Source organism: Somniosus microcephalus, chromosome 9 (assembly GCF_052327205.1).
Source record: "Somniosus microcephalus isolate GS21.2 chromosome 9, FLI_Smic_1.0, whole genome shotgun sequence".
NCBI classification, from domain to species: Eukaryota; Metazoa; Chordata; class Chondrichthyes; order Squaliformes; family Somniosidae; genus Somniosus; species Somniosus microcephalus.
Genome location: NC_140995.1, coordinates 8,147,167 through 8,168,448, shown reverse-complemented (window position 1 = coordinate 8,168,448; position 21,282 = coordinate 8,147,167). Strand labels below are relative to the sequence as shown.

The 21,282-nt window shown below is 41.7% G+C and overlaps 1 protein-coding gene across 1 annotated transcript in view; it reads right to left on the bottom strand.

The window, feature by feature from the left end:
* Positions 1-21,282, bottom strand: part of LOC147112236 (protein disulfide-isomerase A6-like) — a 96,675-nt gene that overhangs the window by 49,920 nt on the left and 25,473 nt on the right. The window contains exons 6-10 of the mRNA XM_085996315.1: positions 20,312-20,436; positions 16,577-16,691; positions 10,436-10,573; positions 5,282-5,369; positions 5,102-5,174 (exon numbers count right to left, since the gene is read on the bottom strand). Of these exons, the coding sequence (XP_085852441.1) occupies positions 5,102-5,174; positions 5,282-5,369; positions 10,436-10,573; positions 16,577-16,691; positions 20,312-20,436 (539 nt within the window). The remainder of the gene's footprint in view (positions 1-5,101; positions 5,175-5,281; positions 5,370-10,435; positions 10,574-16,576; positions 16,692-20,311; positions 20,437-21,282) is intronic.

Sequence of the window (21,282 nt, the reverse complement as noted above, 5' to 3'; positions counted from 1 at the left end):
TTAGGCTAACAGGTCTATAGTTTCCAGCCTTCTGCCTACTACCCTTTTTAAATAAGGGTGTTACATTAGCAGTTTTCCAATCTGCCCGGACCTTTGCTGAGTCCAGTGAGTTTTGGAAAATTATTACCAATGCATCCACAATCCCTACCGCTACTTCCCTCAAGACCCTGGGATGCAAGCCATCAGGTCCAGGGGATTTATCCGCCTTGAGTCCCATTATTTTACCAAGTACCACTTCCTTAGTGATTTTAATCGTATTTAGTTCCTCCCCCCCTAGAGCCCCCTGTTTGTCCAGTGTTGGGATATTCTTAGTGTCCTCTACTGTAAAGACTGATACAAAATAATTGTTCAGTGTTTTTGCCATCTCCATGTTTCCCACCATTAATTTCCCGGTCTCATCCTCTAAGGGACCAACATTTACTTTAGCCACCCTTTTTCTTTTTATATAACTATAGAAACTTTTACTGTCTGTTTTTATATTTTTTGCTAATTTACTTTCATAATCTATCTTCCCTTTCTTAATCAATCTTTTTGTTATTTTTTGCTGTCTTTTAAAGACTTCCCAATCTTCCATCCTCCCACTAGATTTGGCTACCTTATATGCCCTTGTTTTTAGTCGGATACTATCCTTAATTACTTTACTTAGCCACGGATGGCTCTCTTTTCTTTTACACCCTTTTTTCCTCAGTGGAATATATATTTTTTGGAAGTTGTAAAATAACTCCTTAAATGTACACCACTGGTCATGTACCGTCTTACCCTTTAATCTATTTTCCCAGTCCACTCTAATTAATTCCGCTCTCATACCTTCATAGTCTCCTTTATTCAAGCTCAGCACGCTTGTTTGAGATCCAACCTTCTCACCCTCGAATTGAATATGGAACTCAACCATGTTATGGTCACTCATTCCAAGGGGATCCTTTACTAGGACATTTTTAATTAATCCTGTCTCATTACACAGGACCAAATCTAAGGTTGCTTGCCCCCTGGTCGGTTCAGTTACATACTGCTCAAGAAACCCATCCCTAATACACTCAATGAACTCTTCCTCAAGGCTGCTCTGCCCAATTTGATTTGTCCAGTTAATATGATAATTAAAATCCCCCATAATTATAGCTGTTCCCTTATTACAAGCCTCAACTATTTCCTGATTAATACTCCGTCCAACAGAGTTGCAACTGTTCGGAGGCCTATAGACTACACCCACTTGTGTTTTTTTCCCCTTATTATTCCTTACCTCCACCCAAACTGTTTCGCTATCCTGCTCCTTTGACCCAATATCATTTCTCTGTATTATAGTGATTCCTTCCTTTATTAACATAGCCACCCCACCTCCTCTCCCTTCCTGCCTGTCCTTCCTGATTGTTAAATAACCTGGTATGTTTAATTCCCAGTCATGGTCACCCTGCAGCCATGTTTCTGTAATGGCCACAAGATCATACCCATATGTCATTATTTGTGCCGTTAACTCATTCATTTTGTTACGAATGCTACGTGCATTCAGATAAAGAACTTTCAAATACTCAGCCTCATCCTAATGCAATCATACAAACTAACAACAAGCAAGGAGCCCATTTGGCATTGCCACCCCAATCCATCATAGTCTCTCTAAAGATGTAACCCATCCATTCCTTACACTCATTCCATCACTCTCACTCAACCTTCTCTTCTTTCCCTCCTTGCAGGAGAAGAGAGCGCACAATGAGATGGAGAGGGAGAGAACTGGAGGTGGGCCCCCATCATTTGCGACCCTTACAACAGCAGAGGAGGCTGCGTTGGAAGTCTCGGGAGTGGCTGAGCAGCTGGAGGTAGGAGACGGAGAGAGGGGGACATCTCAGCAACCTGGTGACAGAATTAAATATGATACAGCTACATGGCATACATCAGTCACTCATATGGGGACTGATGTCATCAGCCACTAAATGGTCGTCATGTGCATAATGGTATCAGTACCCATTCTTCATATGGCATATCTAACTCATCTCTTTACTCTCCCACAGGTCCATCAAGAGAATCCCCCCCATTGTCCAGGAGGAAGAGCAAGACGACTCCTCAGAGGAGCCTCCAGCCTCTGAGGGCGCTGCGTCATCAGACATGAGCGCACCCAGCACCAGCGCAGAGACATTAATTGGGTCAAAGGATCAAGATAGTGAAACAGTTTGGGTGGAGATAAGCAATAATAAGGGGAAAAAGTCACTAGTGGGCATAGTCTATAGGCCTCCTAACAGTTGCAACTCTGTTGGTCGGAGTATAAATCAGGAAATAGTTGGGGCTTGTAATAAGGGAACAGCTATAATCATGGGGAATTTTAACTTTCATATTGACTGGACAAATCAAATTGGGCAGGGCAGCCTTGAGGAAGAGTTCATAGAGTGCATTAGGGACGGGTTCCTTGAGCAGTATGTAACTGAACCAACCAGGGGGCAGGCAATCTTAGATCTGGTCCTGTGTAATGAGACAGGATTAATAAAAAATGTCCTAGTAAAGGATCCCCTTGGAATGAGTGACCATAACATGGTTGAATTCCAAATTCAATTGGAGGGTGAGAGAGTTGGATCTCAAACCAGCGTACTAAGCTTAAATAAAGGAGACTATGAAGGTATGAGAGCAGAGTTGACTAAAGTGGACTGGGAAAATAGATTAAAGTGCAAGACGGTACATGAGCAGTGGTGTACATTCAAGGAGATATTTCACAACTTTCAAGAAAAATATATTCCAGTGAGGAAAAAGGGGCGTAAAAGAAAAGACAGCCATCCGTGGCTAAGTAAAGTAATAAAGGATAGTATCCGACTGAAAACAAGGGCATATAAAGTAGTCAAATCTAATGGGAGTATAGAAGATTGGGAAGCATTTAAAAGCCAGCAAAGAATAACTAAAAGATTAATTAAGAAAGGGAAGATAGATTATGAAAGTAAACTAGCAAAAAATATAAAAACAGATAGCAAGAGTTTCTACAGTTATATAAAAAGAAAAAGGGTGGCTAAAGTGAATGCTGGTCCCTTAGAAGACAAGACCGGGAAATTAGTGGTGGGGAACATGGAGATGGCAGAAACGCTGAACAAATATTTTGTTTCAGTCTTTACAGTAGAGGACACTAAAAATATCCCAACACTGGACAAACAGGGGGCTATGGGGGGGGAGTAGCTAAACATGATTAAAATCACTAAGGAGGTGGTACTCGGTAAGATAATGGGGCTAAAGGCGGATAAATCCTCTGGACCTGATGGCTTACATCCTAGGGTCTTGAGAGAAGTAGCGGTAGGGATTGTGGATGCATTGGTGGTAATTTTCCAAAACTCCCTGGATTCAGGAAAGGTCCCAGCAGATTGGAAAACTGCTAATGTAACGCCCTTATTTAAAAAGGGAGGCAGACAAAAGGCTGGAAACTATAGACCAGTTAGCCTAACATCTGTGGTTGGTAAAATGTTGGAGTCCATTATTAAGGAAGCAGTAGCAGGACATTTGGATAAGCATAATTTAATCGGACAGAGTCAGCATGTTTTACGAAGGGGAAGTCATGTTTGACAAATTTGCTTGAATTCTTTGAGGACGTAACAAACAGGGTGGATAAAGGGGAACCAGTGGATGTGGTGTATTTGGACTTCCAAAAGGCATTTGACAAGGTGCCACACAAAAGATTACTGCACAAGATAAAAAATCACGGGATTGGGGGCAATATACTGGCATGGGTGGAAGATTGGCTATCTAACAGAAAACAGAGAGTTGGGATAAATGGTTCATTCTCGGGTTGGCAATCAGTAACTAGTGGTGTTCCGCAGGGGTCAGTGCTGGGACTCCAACTCTTTACAATCTATATTAACGATTTGGAGGAAGGGACCGAGTGCAACATATCCAAGTTTGCCGACGATACAAAGATAGGAGGGAAAGCAGTGAGTGAGGAGGACATAAAAAACCTGCAAAAGGACATAGACTGGCTAAGTGAGTGGGCAAAAATTTGGCAGATGGAATATAATGTTGGAAAGTGTGAGGTCATGCATTTTGGCAGAAAAAATCAAAGAGCAAGTTATTATCTAAATGGAGAGAAACTGCAAAGTGTTACAGTACAAAGGGATCTGGGGGTCCTGGTGCATGAAACACAGAAGGTTAGTATGCAGCCACAGCAGGTGATCAGGAAGGCCAATGGAACCTTGGCTTTTATTGCAAGGGGAATGGAGTATAAAAGCAGGGAAGTCTTGCTGCAGTTATACAGGGTACTGGTGAGGCCACACTTGGAATACTGCGTACAGTTTTGGTTTCCATATTTAAGAAAAGATATACTTGCTCTCGAGGCAGTTCAGAGAAGGTTCACTCGGTTGATTCCAGAGATGAGGGGGTTTACTTATGAGGAAAGGTTGAGTAGGTTAGGCCTCTACTCATTGGAATTCAGAAGAATGAGAGGCGATCTTATCGAAACATATAAGATTGTGAGTGGGCTTGATCGGGTGGATGCGGTGAGGATGTTTCCACTGATGGGTGAGACTAGAACTAGGGGGCATAATCTTAGAATAAGGGGCTGCCCTTTCAAAACTGAGATGAGGAGAAACTTCTTCACTCAGAGGGTAGTAAATCTATGGAATTTGCTACCTCAGAGAGTTGTGGAAGCTGCGACATTAAATAAATTTAAAACGGAGATAGACAGTTTCCTAGAAAATATAGGGACAGAGTGATCTCCTGGAAGAATTTCGATCGCCTAGATGGGTCGGAGAGGAATTTCCCAGATTTTTTTCTCCCAAATTGGCCATTGGGTTTTTATCTGGTTTTTCGCCTCTCCCGGGAGATCACATGGGTTCGGGTGGATGCAGAGTGATCGTAGATTTGAGGTTAGGATCAGATCAGCCATGATCTTATTGAATGGTGGAGCAGGCTCGAGGGGCCGATTGGCCTATTCCTGCTCCTATTTCTTATGTTCTTATGTTCTAGCAGATAAGGGAATTAGGGGTTACGGGGAGAGGGCAGGGAAGTGGACGTGAGTCTAGGTTCGGATCAGCCATGATCCTATTGAATGGTGGAGCAGGCCCGAGGGGCCGTATGGCCTACTCCTGCTCCTATTTCTTATGTTCTTATGTTCAACTAAAAGAAACTCATCATGGAAATTACTCACCCCCATTTTTTCTTCTTGTACTTGTCTGCCATTTTCACCAGTAAGTCCAGATAATCACTTCTGCCACTAGTCCCTGGCAACAGGAAAGTTCCATTAAAATATAAAATGCAAAACTTTATTCAAAATTAATATAGGGAATATATAACACAACATTTCATATAATTTCACTGGATAACATACCTGTGTCAGAAATGTGAGGCAGCACAGCAATAATACATAGTAGCCGGTGGCCACAGGTTTTCTTTAAGACTTCTTCACTGATCATTTGCTAATCAAATGAAAAGAAAATAGAAAACAATGTTAGTTTATTATGTTAATAGGATTTTGATTTCCTCAATATTGATGTCTCGTGTAATAATAAAAAGGATATAAACAGTCTAAAAGAGTTGGTCTACTTTGTATTTCACAGCTTTATTATCCCTTTGCCAATTTCAGATCATTCTCAGAAATTCAGTATCAATCTCTTCTAAAGGGCATTTAAAAAGGAGTTTAGAAGGAAATAATTCTAACATTTTAAAGATGGAGTTCAGAGGAATGGAAACACGGATTCTACCGTTTTCATGCTTGAGTTAGAAATTTCAGGCTCAGTAATTTTTGTATGTGATGAGAGGGTTCAGAAAATAACTTCAGCGATGACTCTGGAGGGTTCTAAGTTATGAGGAGAGACTCAAAGAGCTGAAATTCCTTTCATTACAGAAAATAAATTGAGAGAATACTGAAAGGGATAGATAATACAGATGCAAGCTGGTTGAATCTGGATTGTAGCCATAAAACTGGAAGACACAAGCAAACTTGACATTATATAAAAAATCTCTTACAAAACAATATGTGGGATATTCTCCCAACTAGAATCACGGGGCTAATTCTAGTCTGCATTACAGCCTGGAAACAGGTGCAGACAAGGAGTACTGGAGAGTGAAATTGGGCAATCGATCCCAACTGATCTGCACCCATATATTTCATTTTCCGGTGGGGTTTGGGGTAGCTAATGGGAGCTTCATAAACATAATAGCCTAGATTTTCCATGACCTATTCGCATAATTTCAGGGTATAATTGGGGGAAGTAACATTTTTAGCAGCAAAATGGGACAGAATCTGTTTATGCCAGTTTTCCAACCAAAAACCGATCTCCCTGAATTCTTTCTTGGGTTTTGGTTGTTATTGAAATCCTCCCACCAAGTCCTAAGTGACTTTAGTTAAATATATTATAATGAAGGCCAGTGGTGCTAAGGGCCCGAGCTTCATGATTTTACACTTGGGGTAAGTTACACTGAGAATTATAAGGCGCAGCGCGTGCCAGGATCTGCTGAAGAATGTGGACAGTTTCGGGAGTGATTTCTACAGCTGGAAACATTTTTTGCAATTGTTTTTGGCATTCTGCTACAAAGACATGGACCTGCTTCTCACTACTTCAGATCAACAGAGATTTTCAACCCCTACCCACAGTGAGGGCTTCTTGGGAGCAGATATGGTATTCCCTATGGGCATGGGATGCCATGCGACAGTGTCGGTGCTGAGTCATTAACCTGGCACTGGCAATTTGCTCCCAACCTCGCCATCTCCCATGGTAAGAGCAAAGTATTCCACCATGAGCTCAGAGCCTTTTTCTCATAGGCCGTGAGGTATTTCAGGTTGAAGATACCCCCTCCGTTGGCCTGCCTCTTGTGGGGATTGTCCACCATTTTCTCTTGCAACAAGATTGAGTAAATTACGTGAATAGTAGTAGTTGAGGAGTGTATGTCAAGTGGCATGGAAGAGCTCAAGAGATGTAACGGCAACAACCTGTTAAAGTGGAGGAAAGAGTTTTAGGGTTGTTCATTGATGTTTGGGGAGATGGGGTGGCATACTGTAATATTCCAAGTTAGTGTCCCCACTTAACCAAAGTGCATTGTGAAGGGTTAGTTGTAGAACTGTTATTTAAGAGAAGAGTGTGCAGGTGTCCAAGGAATAAAAGGTAAAGTGGCCAGTATGTTACCTTGCATGCCATAATCAGATAACTGAACTTGTGGCTGCACTGGCTACAGCCCTGGGAGTGAGAGAATTGGCACTGAGTTCCAGTGCCACCTCCCTCCACATGGCATAAGTCACATTTTTGGCGGATTTCCTCCCAGACACCTTGCAGTCTGTCTCTCCTGAGTTCACTTTCCTCAAGGAAAGCTTGCAGTTCAGACGCTGTGAAATTGTGACATCTTTTCTGCCTGTGTGCCATGCCCTCATGCAGTCAAGCTACCTCACATTCAACTAAAGTTACACGCTAATATCCTTGCACACCTGCAGATTACTCCTGTTTTAATACCAAGTACTCCAATGGATTATGCAAATTAGTTTACCCAGGAAATGTTCCTGTAAATACCTCTCCAGACCATCATTAGACACAACTAATTTTTCAACAACGACATACATTTATATAGCACCTTTTAACATAGTAAAACATCCCAAGGCGCTTCACAGGAGTGTAATCAGACAAAAATTGACACCGAGCCAAAGAAGGAAACATTAGGATAGGTGATCAAATGCTTGGTCAAAGAGGTAGGTTTTAAGGAGAGTCTTAAAGGAGAGAGAGAGAGAGACAAAGAGGTTTGGGGAGGGAATTCCAGAGCTTAAGGCCTAGACAGCTGAAGGCATAGCTGTCAATGGAGTGAACGAAGTGGGGAATGTACAAGAGGCCAGAGTTAGAGGAGGGTACAGAGATAGGGAGGGGCAAGGGCATGGAGGAATTTGAACACGAGGAGGAGAATTTTAAAATTGAGGTGTTGATGGACCGGGAGCCAGTGTAGGTCAGTGAGCACAGGGATGATGGGTGAATGGGACTTGGTGCGAGTTAGGTTATGAGCAGCAGAGTTTTGGATGAGCTCAGGTTTATGGAGGGTGGGAGATGGGAGGCCGGCCCGGAGAGCGTTAGAACAGTCGAGTCTGGAGGTAACGAAAGCATGGATGAGGATTTCAGCAGCAGATGGGCTGAGGCAGGGGCGGAGACGGGCAATATTATGGATTTGGAAGTAGGCGGTCTTTGTGATGGGAAGGATATAGGTTCGGAAGCTCAAATAGGACGCCAAGGTTGAGAACAGTCAGGTTCAGCCTGAGACAGCGGCCAGGCAGGGGGATGGAATTTGTGGCTAGGGAAAGGAGTTTGAGATGGGGCTGAAGACAGTGGCTTCAGTTTTCCCAATGTTTAATTGGAGGAAATTGTGGCTCATCCAAGACTGGACAACACAGAGGCAGTGCACTGGCATAAAATCAGTGCAACCCACTGTGTGGAATTTCTAGGTCAATGAAGTTAGCAGGAAGTGACATTGGTTAGACATCAACCTAAATTTGCAATATTACTGATAGGATTACATCAGTTCTTCACAACATCCTGATAACTTGGGCACTCATAGATCAAAGGCTGCTGTTTCAGTTCAAAAACATTTAAAAAGTCATGCAGCTATCAATAGTTTGGAACTTTGTTTTTCTTGTTGTTCTGAATAAATATTAGTAACTGTTCTGTACTCTACATATAAATAGGTTTACAGGAGGGATTTCATGACCTCATCTTTGAAAGATTCCTAGCCCTATGGAGTATGGGTGCACCTTTGGAAATCTCTCTTTAACTGGCTTACGTGGAGGAAACAAATTTTAAAAAATGCCTTGTGCATTCAGATACAGCACCTTTAAACTTAACTTTTTACTATTTTTCCCTGATTTGATCTTATTCACTGATTCACTATTACAGGAAACTCTCGATTTACCGGCACCCAAACAACCGGAAATCTCGGTTAACCGGCAAAATTCAGGAGTAGGTTCAGTTAAGTTTTCTTCATATTAGTGGCCGTTTCTTGATTCTTGGCTGTGTAATCGGGGGTTCCTGCACTTGTTGCTAAGCAACAGGGACGCTTGGTCTGTGGCCGGGGTTCTTGCAGCTGTTGCTAAGCAACAGGGAAGCCTGGATTTGTTGCTCTGTACAGAGCTCTCGTACCTTTTAACTATAACTCTCTGTAATCCGGACTTTTTGATAAACCGGCACCACACCGGTGCCAGATAAAAAAGAGTTTCCTGTACCGTTAAACTCTCTGTCCCTTCCTGTCACTACACTGCTCTATGGCTTTGACTTTTCTCTTCAGATTTATAATTTCCCCCTCACCTGAACCCTCCACCTCCCCACTTTTTTAGTTTAAAGCCCTATCTACAGCCCTAGTTATTCAATTCGCTAGGATACTGGTCTCAGCCTGGTTTGAGTGGAGTCCGTCCCAACAGAGCAGCTCCCACTTTCCCCAGTACTGGTGCCAGTGCCCCATGAATTGACCCGTCTCCCACACCACTCTTTGAGCCATGCATTCAACTCTCTGATCTGTTTGAACCTGTGCCAATTTGCGCATGGCTCAGGTAGTAATCCAGAGATTATTAACTTTGAGGTGCTGCTTATTAATTTGGATCCTAACTCCTCAAACTCCTTCAGCAGAACCTCAATCCTAGTTCTACCTATGTTGCTGGTTCCTACATGGACCACAACAGCTGTATCCTCCCCCTCTCACTCCAAGTTTATCTCCAGCTGTGAGATGTCCTTAACCCTGGCATTGGGCAGTCAACACAACCTTCGGAACTTCCGGTCACGGCTGCAGTGAGCATTGTCTATCCCCCTGACTATACTGTCCCCTACCATTACCACATTCCTTTTCACTACCCCCCCCCCCATTTCAATAGCATCCTTTACCATGCTGCCATGGTCAGTTTGGTCATCCACCCTGCAGATTTTGCCCTCACCCACACAAGTAGCAAGAACCTCATACCTGTTGGATAAGGGCAAAGGCTGAGGCTCCTCCAGCACTGCACCTGGAGTCCCTTACTTGCCTGACTTGCAGTCATACCCTCCTGTCCCTGACCACTAACTGGACCTGTATCACTACCTAACCCAAGAGGTGTGACTGCCTCCTGGATCAAAGTGTCCACCCCATCCCCCCCATGATGTCCCGCAATGTCCGCATCTCGGATTCCAGCTCAACAACTCTGAGTTGAAGTTCCTCGAGATGCAGACACTTACTGCAGGTTGTCCAGGATCGGGATGCTCTCACAAACTCCCACTTCCTGCACTGCCATGCCTATATGACCTTGTTTTACTTATTTAATTAAAGAATCCCAATGTAATAATAGACAGAATCCCAATGTATAAATGAGTCAATTATAAGCGACTTCTGCTGTAGAGTTTAAATTTTCAAATCATGCGGCGTCAGTGTCTACCTTGTCTAATGCCAGTATGTACCTGGAAAATTTACTCCTATATTTTGTAATTCACAAAAATAAGAAGATTGATTTTGAACAGAGATATCATGGTTCTTTCCAAACCCCATTTCTTACCTCAAATGGCTTATATGGTGGGATCTTAGCATACAAATCAAGTCCTGTAGCAATAATGCTGGATGCAGATTTCTCACCATTATAGACAACACCTTCATTGCTTGTTTGAAATATCTTAATCACTGGAACTTGTTGAATCTAGAAAGCAACACCATTTTATGTTAGCTTAAAATGAATTACATAATTATACTTATGAGCTGATATTTCCTTCATCAAAACAAAATCACTTAAACATTTTGAAAATGTAGGAAAGACAAAGACAAAAGCCTTGATATCCTATTGTTCATTGAGTTAATGAATCTGAAAAATGTACATTATTGCGGCAAAATTTCTAGAATTTGGAATTACACTGAATGTTTTGAGCCAAGTTGGAAGAGGCCAAATGAGTGAAAGGGGAGTTGAGTGAATAAATGGACTTTGGCCTAAACTGGAGTGAGTAGGTAAATGCTAAATTAAAAGTTTGCTGTCAGCTAGAATTTGCTTTGCAGTGATTTTTCATTAATTGGGCTGTTTTGAATGTAATATTTGTGTTTGAATTGACTGTGTTGCTTTGAGAGGATTTAAGTAGATTGACGAGAGGCAATCAAGTTGTGAGAGGCTAGGGAATGAGAAGGCAGTTGAGTGAATACTGGTGTAAGAAATGTGTCCAGATAGTTACAAAGCTTGAGCAAGATTTGTAGACACTGCACTATACAGGAGGAGGAAAGTTTCCAGAGTACACATTACAGGATGTGGCTAGAGAGGAATAGTGAGGCAGAGGAAGGGAAGTGGATCAAACAGAAGCAGTGCAGTAAACTCCCAGAGATGTGAAACTCACTGATAGATATTTGCTGCATATCTACGATACAGACAGAAGTCATGTCAAAACTAATAATTTAGGGAAGAATAGGATTTACTTACTGCAACAAGAGCTGCAGAAGGTTGGAAGGAGATTCAGAAGCAGAACTTCAAAGGTAATAATTTCAGGATAACGAGCAGTACCACATGCTAGCCAGGTTAGGGAGATAAATATATGGCTAGAGGTGTGGTGTGGAATAGAAAGATTCTGATTCTTGGGCAGTGGATCCAGAGCGAGTTGTACCAACAGGATAGCCTATGCGCGAATAGAATTGGAATCAATAATCTTGCAGGGAGGTTAACTAAAGCCGTAGACAAGAGTTTAAACTAATATGGCAGGGATAGGAGATAAGGCAAGAGAGTACAGTAGGCAACTTGGAAGGGAAAGCAAGCTTTAGATGGATAGGTAATAAGGAAGTAGAAAGGTTAAATGGTTTAATAGAAGATAGCAAAATATCAAATTGGGATGCAAGGAAACAAAAAAAGTTAAAAATACCAAACCAAGGGAATCCAAACTAAAATCTTTGTACATTAATGCACAAATTGTGAAACTAGAGCCATTGATTAAAATAGAAAATCATTACATAATGGCCTGGAATTTGCAGTCAGCGGTGAAGTGACGGCGCTCGCCGCAAACCTCGAAGAAAGCTGCCCACAAAGATCTAGCGATCTCTGTGGTGTTGATTTCAGCACTCCCAACCTTTGTTTGAATTTGGCGCCAAATCAAGTGAATCCCAAGCATCCAGCAACAGTGATGTCATCAAGCTGGCTAAGCAGCCAATCACATTGAAGAATTCTCACAGGCTGCAAACCAGGAAGTAAAATGCAGATTCTAATTTACTTGTTATAAATTTTACAGAGAGCGAAATAAAGGTTGGGTCATACACATAGGATTAAGGTAGAAGCTGAAATATCATAAATAAACTTTAACAAAAAATTATTATATTAAAAACTTGTAATTCTTAGTCATATTAATGGACATTCTACAAGTATAAAATTGGTTTTTCAGGACCAGAGCGGTTGTTCAGCAGTCAGTAGGCCGTTAGAAACCCAGTTACACCTCTTTCAACACCGGTAACGTTTTAGTTTTTTTTTAAACAGCAATATTCCATCGTAAAAGGGGAAGTTTTTGTCAGTTCAAGTGATTTGAATTGATTGCTGGCTCTGTGGAGTTCCACAGCGCAACCTGTGGTGGAGCAGGGATTGACTGACTGCAACTTCAGGATGTCTACATTTATCTGCACTTGTGCTAAATCCTGAAGTCAGAGGGTTAATGATGGCGAACATTGACAGTTTCACCATAATTACCACTGTAAAATCCGGACCATTAGCAATAACTGAAATGTGGCTGCTGCTGATTCAGAATTGGCGATTAAATATATGTGGTTTTAAAACTTTCAGGTGGGATATGGAGGGAAGAACGGGAGGAGGGGTAATATTGAAACAAGATATTACTAGAGAGCAAGAATTTAAATAGGAAAGTGGTCCAAGTAGAATCCCTTCGGAATGAGCTAAGGAATGATATGAGATTAGTCACACTACTGGGAGTATTATGCAGACCACTGAACAGTGGAAAGGAAATTGAGGATATTTGCACACAATGAGAAAACTCTGCATTAACAGTAGAATTGTAATTATAGGAGATTTTAATTATCCAAAAATAGACTGGGCTAGGGAAAATGTTGAGTGGTGAGGAAGGGCAGGTTTATTCTGGGCTTTTTTCAGTCATTATGTTGCTAGATAAAGATATCCAAAATAAAATCAATGACTTCATTATAAATTAAATGGAAGTCTAAATGGGCTCAAAAATAATTCCCCAGGCATAGATGGTATTTATTCCAGAGTGCTGATAGAGATTAGGGAGACAATTCATAAGGCACTGACAATCATTATGAAGGAATCAATGAACACCATGAAGGTACCAGCACTCTGAAAATATGCTAATATGGTGCCTGTATTCAAAAAGTGTGGCTTAACAGACACAGATTATTACAGAACGATTATTCTTAATCAATTCAATTATTTTACCTGAAATGGAAGTATCAGGAGTAAATTTGAGATCATCTGTACAATAATAACCTAGTTAACAGCAGTTACAGGAAACTTTGGTTTATCCGGAGATTGTATGGCCGGAAACCTCGCTCTAACGGCAGAAATCAGCAGCCGTTTTGGTTAGGTTTTTTTTCTTCTCCTAGCATTCTTTTAACAGGCAGGCACTGGAAAGCGTCTTTGTAGCTTAGCAACAGCTTCAGAGACGCTTCCAAGGTACGGGCCGAGTGTTTACAAGCTGTTGCTGAGCAACAGTGTTTGTTGTCAAATACGGAGATTTTCATCTCCGTATGCTTCAACGTTAACTTTGCATGTCCGGCAGTTTTGATATATCGGCAACACGCCGGTCCCGTCGGTGCCGGATATCAGGACTTTTCCTGTAGCATGGATTCAAAAGGGGAATATCTTGCCAGACCAACTTCCTCAACCTCTTTGAGAAAGTGACAACCCAAGTGGACTGTGGTAAGCCTTATCGTATGGTTTACCCCAACTTCCAAAAGGCTTTTGATAAAGCTCCACATGAAAGACTATTTATTAAACTCAAAGCTGTAGGGATTTAGGATAAACCCTGCATGGTAAGTTTTTAAACTTAGCTTTGTACCAGACTTACATGTATACTGGTCTGGTGTGAAGTCCAAGTAATGCAAGACCATCTTCTGCAGTCAGCAGTCGAATCCCTGAGTTATACTACTGGTTTTGCATCAATGTGCATTCAAAACCACTCTGCATCATTACAAAGCAGTAATGAAACTGGCCAAGAACCTTTATCCAATTATTTTGCACTTATCATCGAAACAGATAAAGCACATCATGTTTCCAGAGGGTAGAATAATAATTTTTAAAATGCCAAAACCAGTTACCAGAATTATTACTTGCATAGGTAATCAGCACATATTTTATATCTATATAAAAATCTTACATCTGCATGCACTTTCAGTCTACAAAACCTTGCTTCCTCTCGTTACATTTTTATGTCAACTTTTCCCATTATAAATTCCTATGTCCACATTTATAATGGAAACTACCTATTTAACTCGTCACACCATAATTCCACCCTCCCACCAGTGGTGGGGCTGTAGCGCTTCAGCGCTGTGTCTCTTAACTCCTTAGTCTATACCAGAGAAACTTCTATGCTCCACTCTACTCTACTTTCCTGCTTCCCAAATTGCCCTAAATATTGCTAATTAACTATAAGTGATATCAAATAAAAGTATTATATAAAAATAAGAAAAAAAATATATAACTAGAAAATGAAAAGTTAAATGATGTCTGCTTGCCCTGACGACACTTGCTCTTCACTCCCTATGTACAACACATGGGGGATTGAGTAATGTATAACAAATTATAGACTTCAGAAAGACATAGACAAGTCAGAAGAATGGGCAGACAGGTGACAAGATGCAGTTTAATGAGGATACGTGTGAGTTAATATATTTTGGCAGATGGAAAGACATTCAAGATGGACATGAAGATGGACAAGACACCTAAGGATTAAATAAATCTGGAATAATAAGCTAGTATCAGTAATGGTGACCATGAAACATGTTGTAAAACCCATCTGGTTCACTAATGTCTTTTAGGGAAGGAAATCTGCCGTCCTTACCTGGTTTGGCCTATGTGACTCCAGACCCACAGCAATGTGGTTGAATCTTCACTACCCTCTGAAATGGCCTAGCAAGCCACTCCGTTGTATCAGAACCGCTACAAAAATCTACAATAAGAATAAAACCACCCGGCATCGACCTAGGCACTGACAAAGACACACCCAGCCCAGTCAACCCTGCAAAGTCCTCCTCACTAACATCTAGGGACTTGTGCCAAAATTGGGAGAGCTGTCCCACAGACTAGTCAAGCAACAGCCTGACATAGTCATACGCACAGAATCATACCTCTTAGCCAACATCTCAGACTCCTCCCTCACCATCCCACCGGCAGGACAGGTCCACCAGAGGTGGCAGCACAGTGGCACCTCAGGAGGGAGTGGCCCTGGGAGTCCTCAATATTGACACCAGGCCCCATGAAGTCTCATGGCATCAGGCCAAACAGAAAACCTCCTCCCTCAGCTGATGAATCAGTACTCCTCCATGTTGAACACCACTTGGAAGAAGCACTGAGGGTAGCAAGGTTGGGGGGCTTCAATATCCACCATCAAGAGTGGCTCGGTAGCACCACTACTGACCGAGCTGGCCGAGTCCTAAAGGACAAAGTTGCCAGACTGGGCCTGCAGCAGGTGGTGAGAGAACCAACACAAGGAAAAATCTACTTCACCTCATCCTCACCAATCTACCTGTCGCAGATGCATCTGTCCATGACAGTATTGGTAGGAGTGACCACCGCACAGTCCTTGTGGAGACGAAGTCCCATCTTCACCTTCCATCGTGTTGTGTGGCACTACCACTGTGCTAAATGGGATACATTCAGAACAGATCTAACAGCTCAAAACTGGGCATCCATGAAGTGCTGTGGGCCGTCAGCAGCAGCAGAATTGTATTCCACCAATCTGTTACCTCATGGCCCGGCATATCCCTCACTCTACCATTACCATAAAACACCCAAGTGGCTACCCTTGTGTGTTGTTAGTTGGTATGATTGCACTAGGATGAGGGCGAGTGTGAGGGGTGGCTAGTGAGATGGGGATGTGTTAATATAGATAGAGAGGGATGGGTGGAGGTCCAAGGTAAGTTGGTGTGAGTAAGGGTGTGCAGGAGTAGGGTAGGGAAGGCAGAGTGATAGGGATGTGATGAGAGGCACAGCAGGATGAAGATGAGTGTGGGTTTGTACTAACCTTTCGTGATCTACTGAGATAATTGAAATGTTTGCGGCACTGCATCCAGGTCCTCCTGACCACATCCCTGCTTGTGCCCTCCTCTGCAACCAGGCTGTGTTGGGAGCGCCTGGGTGCAGCCCCGCACCTCTGTGCAGTCACTGTCAGTGTTTGCAGCACCTCAATGCTGTAGAACACTGACAGCACAATTATCAAAATAAATTTGGACGTGGCCCCTTTAAGGAAACCAGCTGATGACACGCCAGCAAATGACGTCACCAGACCTGCTTCCTCTAATTGGTCCAGGAAAAGCGTTGGGCGAGCTTAACAAGCCCTATCAAGGGATATTCATTTCACAGAGCGGGATGGAGCCAGCAGCGGGGCGTGACCCGACACCGCCATCGCTCGCCAAGGTCAGCAAAATCACGGCCAACATGTGTAATGGCCTCTTTCTGTGCTATAAAAGTCTACGGTTCTATGTATATGCTCACCTCATATCGACTGGCTAACATCTCATTTATTGTAGTATCCACAGCTGCAAGATGGACCTTTCCCTTAGTCCGTCTTGCTAGTTCAACAACTGCATTAGTCCACTCAGGCTCTTGACTACAAAAAGAAAAGATTAATCAATGTTCTGATATGCTGAATTACACCATTGCGGGAACCAAAATAGTGCATGATTGGAATACTGATGCAAAAATAGCTTTCATAAAGTGAAAATGGCAAGAGCTTTAAGATTATATTATAAACATTTTATAATCCCATGTTTATATTATTTTCTTTTAAATGCATTGTTCCTCATTTAAAAATGTATCTTCAATATTTTCTTTCAAAAGTTATTTATGCTTTGTTGTATTGTTCTTTTCATTCATATAATCTCCCCAAATGCATGAGAAGAGTTGTTCGGGTGATCTTTTTTGGTTTGATGCTGAATTTACCAACGCATGATTGCCAGGGAATAAGCAGCTTCTGCTTCCCAAGTTATTTTCTAATTGACCTTAATGTTCCTATAATTCATTAGTTTAAATTAGGATAGGGTTAGTGGTTCTTTTCCAATTTGTTGCATTAAGTCATACAACAGCACTAAACCATCTCAATGGTTGACGAATTACTCTGGTCACTATGTATAGTGAGATCTGATTGGCAATTCTAGGAAACTGATAAACCCATTTACAATATTGCTAGAAATATCAACTAGAGGATATCTCTATTAACCACGTTGTTGCATAAAACAACCAGAGCATTTGTCCCTAAAATAGGTTTCAGCACAGCTGGAAGTACACCAAAGTCTTCTTTTTAAAAAAACATTGAAATGTCTGGAATCTTGCCAACAGGTAGGCAAGAACTTGTTTATCCTGCAATTGGGAATAAAACGTTTTTTTTCAGTAAACTATCCAATCCGAATGATTTGCCATTAGTGTCTCCAATTACCTTCACTGTCAGTGGATACCATGATTTCATGTGCAAAATGTCCAATTCTCATTGGTGGCAAATTTAAATATGAACAATAAAGCAGTGGGGAAAGAGTTAAACTGACATCGCTGGCAGTTTCACTGAATGGTGTAATAAAAACAATAATCTAATAGGTCTTTGCAGTAGTAAGCTTTTTCTAAATTGCAGTTGAGATAACCTAGTGTTAGAACTGCATATTGTGTCACTTAGAGACAATTGCAAATAGTCAGATGTGGAAACCATAAGAGGCCGAGAGGATGTAAGTTCTGTTCTGGCAGGAAAGTAAAACAATGAGTTGGAAGTAAAGAGGCCTAGAGAGGCAGGAAAGGAGGACAATGAGTCAGAAGTACAATGTTGGTGAGACCCCATCTGGCATAAACAAAGGTCAGAGGTGCAACAACAGCTTGGGGGATAACGGACATATACTTTTCCGATAATAAAGGCGGTACTTTAATGTAATGCAGCATAGGCAACCAATCAGTGAAGATGCATGCGGGCCAAGGTCCAATCAGGTGGCAGGAATGAATTTTGACTGAGCTGGACATATGTGTTGTAATGTATAAAAATGTAGTGTTTTCTGTAACAATTTGGAAAAGTCTGGCTAAGACAGAGCAGACTGTTTCCCCACCGGTGCAATAAAGACAACTTGGCTATCGATCTAAAACCTTGTGTCGAGTGTAGGTTTAAAATACTCAACAAATAAGAACTTACATTTATACAGCACCTTTAATGCAGAAAACATCTCATGGGCTTCACAGAGGTGCAAGGAAAAGATAGATGGCGAGCCAAAGAAGGAGAAAGTAGGAGGGGTTGTCCAAAAACTTGGACTGAGTTGGTTTTTAAGAAGGGTCTTAAAGGAGGAGAGGCAGAGGAATCTAGGGGGGTAATTACAGAAGGTAGAGCCTAGGCGATTGAAGGCACGGCCGCTAATAGTGGGGCAAAGAGAGCAGGGACGCATAAGAAGCCGGAGTTAGAACAATGGAGAGTCTGGGTAGGGGGGCTTTTAAAAGGGAAGTGGATAAATAATAGGAAAAGAAACATTTTAAAGGGTATAGGGAAACAGCAGGCCAACAGGGATAAATGGATGGCTCTTTCAGAGAATCAGTGCAGGCACAATGGGCCAAATGATCTCCTACGACGTAAAGATCTATGACTCCTATTAAAATGTTGGTTAACTTTTTGAAAAGCATTTAAAATGGCAAAGCTCACTGAAAATAGGATAAGATTTATTAAAGATCTAATTGTTCAGATTGGTAACTTTCATCTTATCAGTAATACAGCAAAATAGACAAAACATAGTTTCCTTAACAGTGTAAACCATTTACAATAATAAAAACAACAACTTGTATTCATATAGCACCTCTAACATAGTAAAACGTCCCAAGGCACTTATGGCACAATGATTTTCCTTGAAAAGTTAAATTAAATTAAATTCTAATTGATAGAAAGGGGTAAATTTTAACGTACATTGCCGAGTTGAAAACTGGATATGCATAGATTTTCTTTTCCATTGCCAAGCAGAAAGGTAATTGGGCGGGGTGTATAAAGGTTAGCCGATCCACTAACGCCAGTTTTCCAACTGGCGGTGAAAGTTAAAATCTATCCTAAAGGAACATTCAAACTTTTCTTATTATTTGTACCCTTTAAAAAAGAAATGCATGGAACAAGAAAAGATTATTTGACCCATCCTACCATAGATCATGTACAATGTACAATCCTTTCATGGATTCTACCCAACTCATTTCAATCTCAAATGTTCACAATACAGGAAACTTTGTGCTATCCGGCACCGACGGGACCGAGCTGTTGCCGTTCCCTCAAAACTGCCGGATACTCCAGCGCTAATGTTGAAAGATACGGAAGCTTTTGAGCTCCGTATCTGTCAACAAACCCTGTTGCTTAGCAACAGCTTCTAAACAGTCCAAGCGTCTCTGTAGCATCTCTGTAGCTTAGCAACAGCTTCAGCAGACCTTGCAGAGCTTGACTGTTGAGGAAAAAAGCAACGAGAAGAAAAAAACCTAACGAAAACGGCTCCTGATTTTTGCCGGTGGCTCGAGCATTCCGGACAGTTAGCCTCCGGATAACACAAAGTTTCCTGTATTTCTTCTTAGCCTCCTCCTTCGCAAAGGAAGCTGAGCAATACTTCAGAATATCAAGCTTTACAGACTACTTTATTTACCTTTGACTACAGGAAACGTTGTGCTATCCGGCACTGACGGGACCGAGCTGTTGTCGTTCCCTCAAAACTGCCGGACAAACCAGCGTTAATGTTGAAGCATACGGAGCTTTTCAGCTCCGTATCTGGCAACAAACACTGTTGCTTAGCAACAGCTTCTAAACAGTCGGCCGTACCTTGGGAGCGTCTCTGTCGCTTAGCAACAGCTTCAGAGAGACTTTGCAGAGCCTGACTGTTGGAAAAAAAAGCCACGAGAAGAAAAAAAACCTAACGAAACGGCTCCTGATTTTTGCCGGTGGCTCGAGCTTGCCGGACATTTAGCCTCTGGATAACACAACGTTTCCTGTAATTGCTTTCCATGACATGACAATTCTATGGTCCAACAGCTCAAGAACCAGTATTTGATATAGAGTAATATTCACATGAAACGAATCACTTGCACAAAATGGAAAACAGCAGTACAAATCTGTACACATCATTATGAGGCTGAAATAAATAATGTAAATTTTCTAGCTTGTATGTATGTCCATTTTAATGTAATTTTCAACCAAAAACAGGTGGAAATTCTGTAAAAACTGCAAAGTATTTTATTACCCACCTTAAACAGTGTTCACACCAAGGTGCATAAAACTCCACGATCCATATCTCATCACCTCTAGCCACTTGGTTATCAAAGTTGATATCATTCAGTTCAAATGCATCTTTATTGTTTATTCGTCTACACTGTATCAAAGAGTAGAAAAATGTTGCTGATATATTAAAAAGGGCTAACAATAAGCAAGCCTTCTGATTTTCTAGTTTTATTTTTCCTGAATTCGGTCAAAATATCGGGGCAATCAGCTGCAAGGAAATATGTGCTTTTTGTTCAAAAGTAAAACAATCCTCATAAATTAGAAAACTTCAGGTTTAGTCAGCAGAATAACTTTAGAAGCAACAAATAAAGGGACAGATATTCCTGTTATTTGGTTTGGGCATACTGATTTGCCTAGATGCAGTGCACAGAAGAAAATTGTACGGGCATGTGATCCTCCCTGGCTGATTTTCCCCTATGTGCTGCACCCGGGCTATCCAATACATAGAATTACAAAATACGCACAGCACAGGAACAGGCCATTCGGCTCATCGGTCCATGCCGATGTTTATGCTCCACCAAGCCTCCTCCCACCCTTCTTCATTTAATCCTATCAACATAACCTTCTCTTTCTTTCTCACTCATGTGCTTATCTAGCTTCCCCTTAAATGCATCTCTGCTATTCGCCTCAACTACTCCCTGTGGTAGCGAGTTCCACATTCTAACCACTCTCTGGGTAAAAAAGTTTTCCCTGAATTCTCTATTGGATTTATTAGTGGCTATCTTATATTTATGGCTCCTAGTTTTGATCTGCCCCACAAGTGGAAACATCTTATCTACATCTATCCTATCAAATCCAAAGACCTCCATCAGGTTGCCCCTCTGACTTCTCTTTTCTAGAGAAAAGAGCCCTAGCCTGTTCAATCTTTCCTGGTCGGTGTACGTTCTGGTATCATCCTTATAAATCATTTTTGCACCTTCTCCAGTGGCTCTGTACT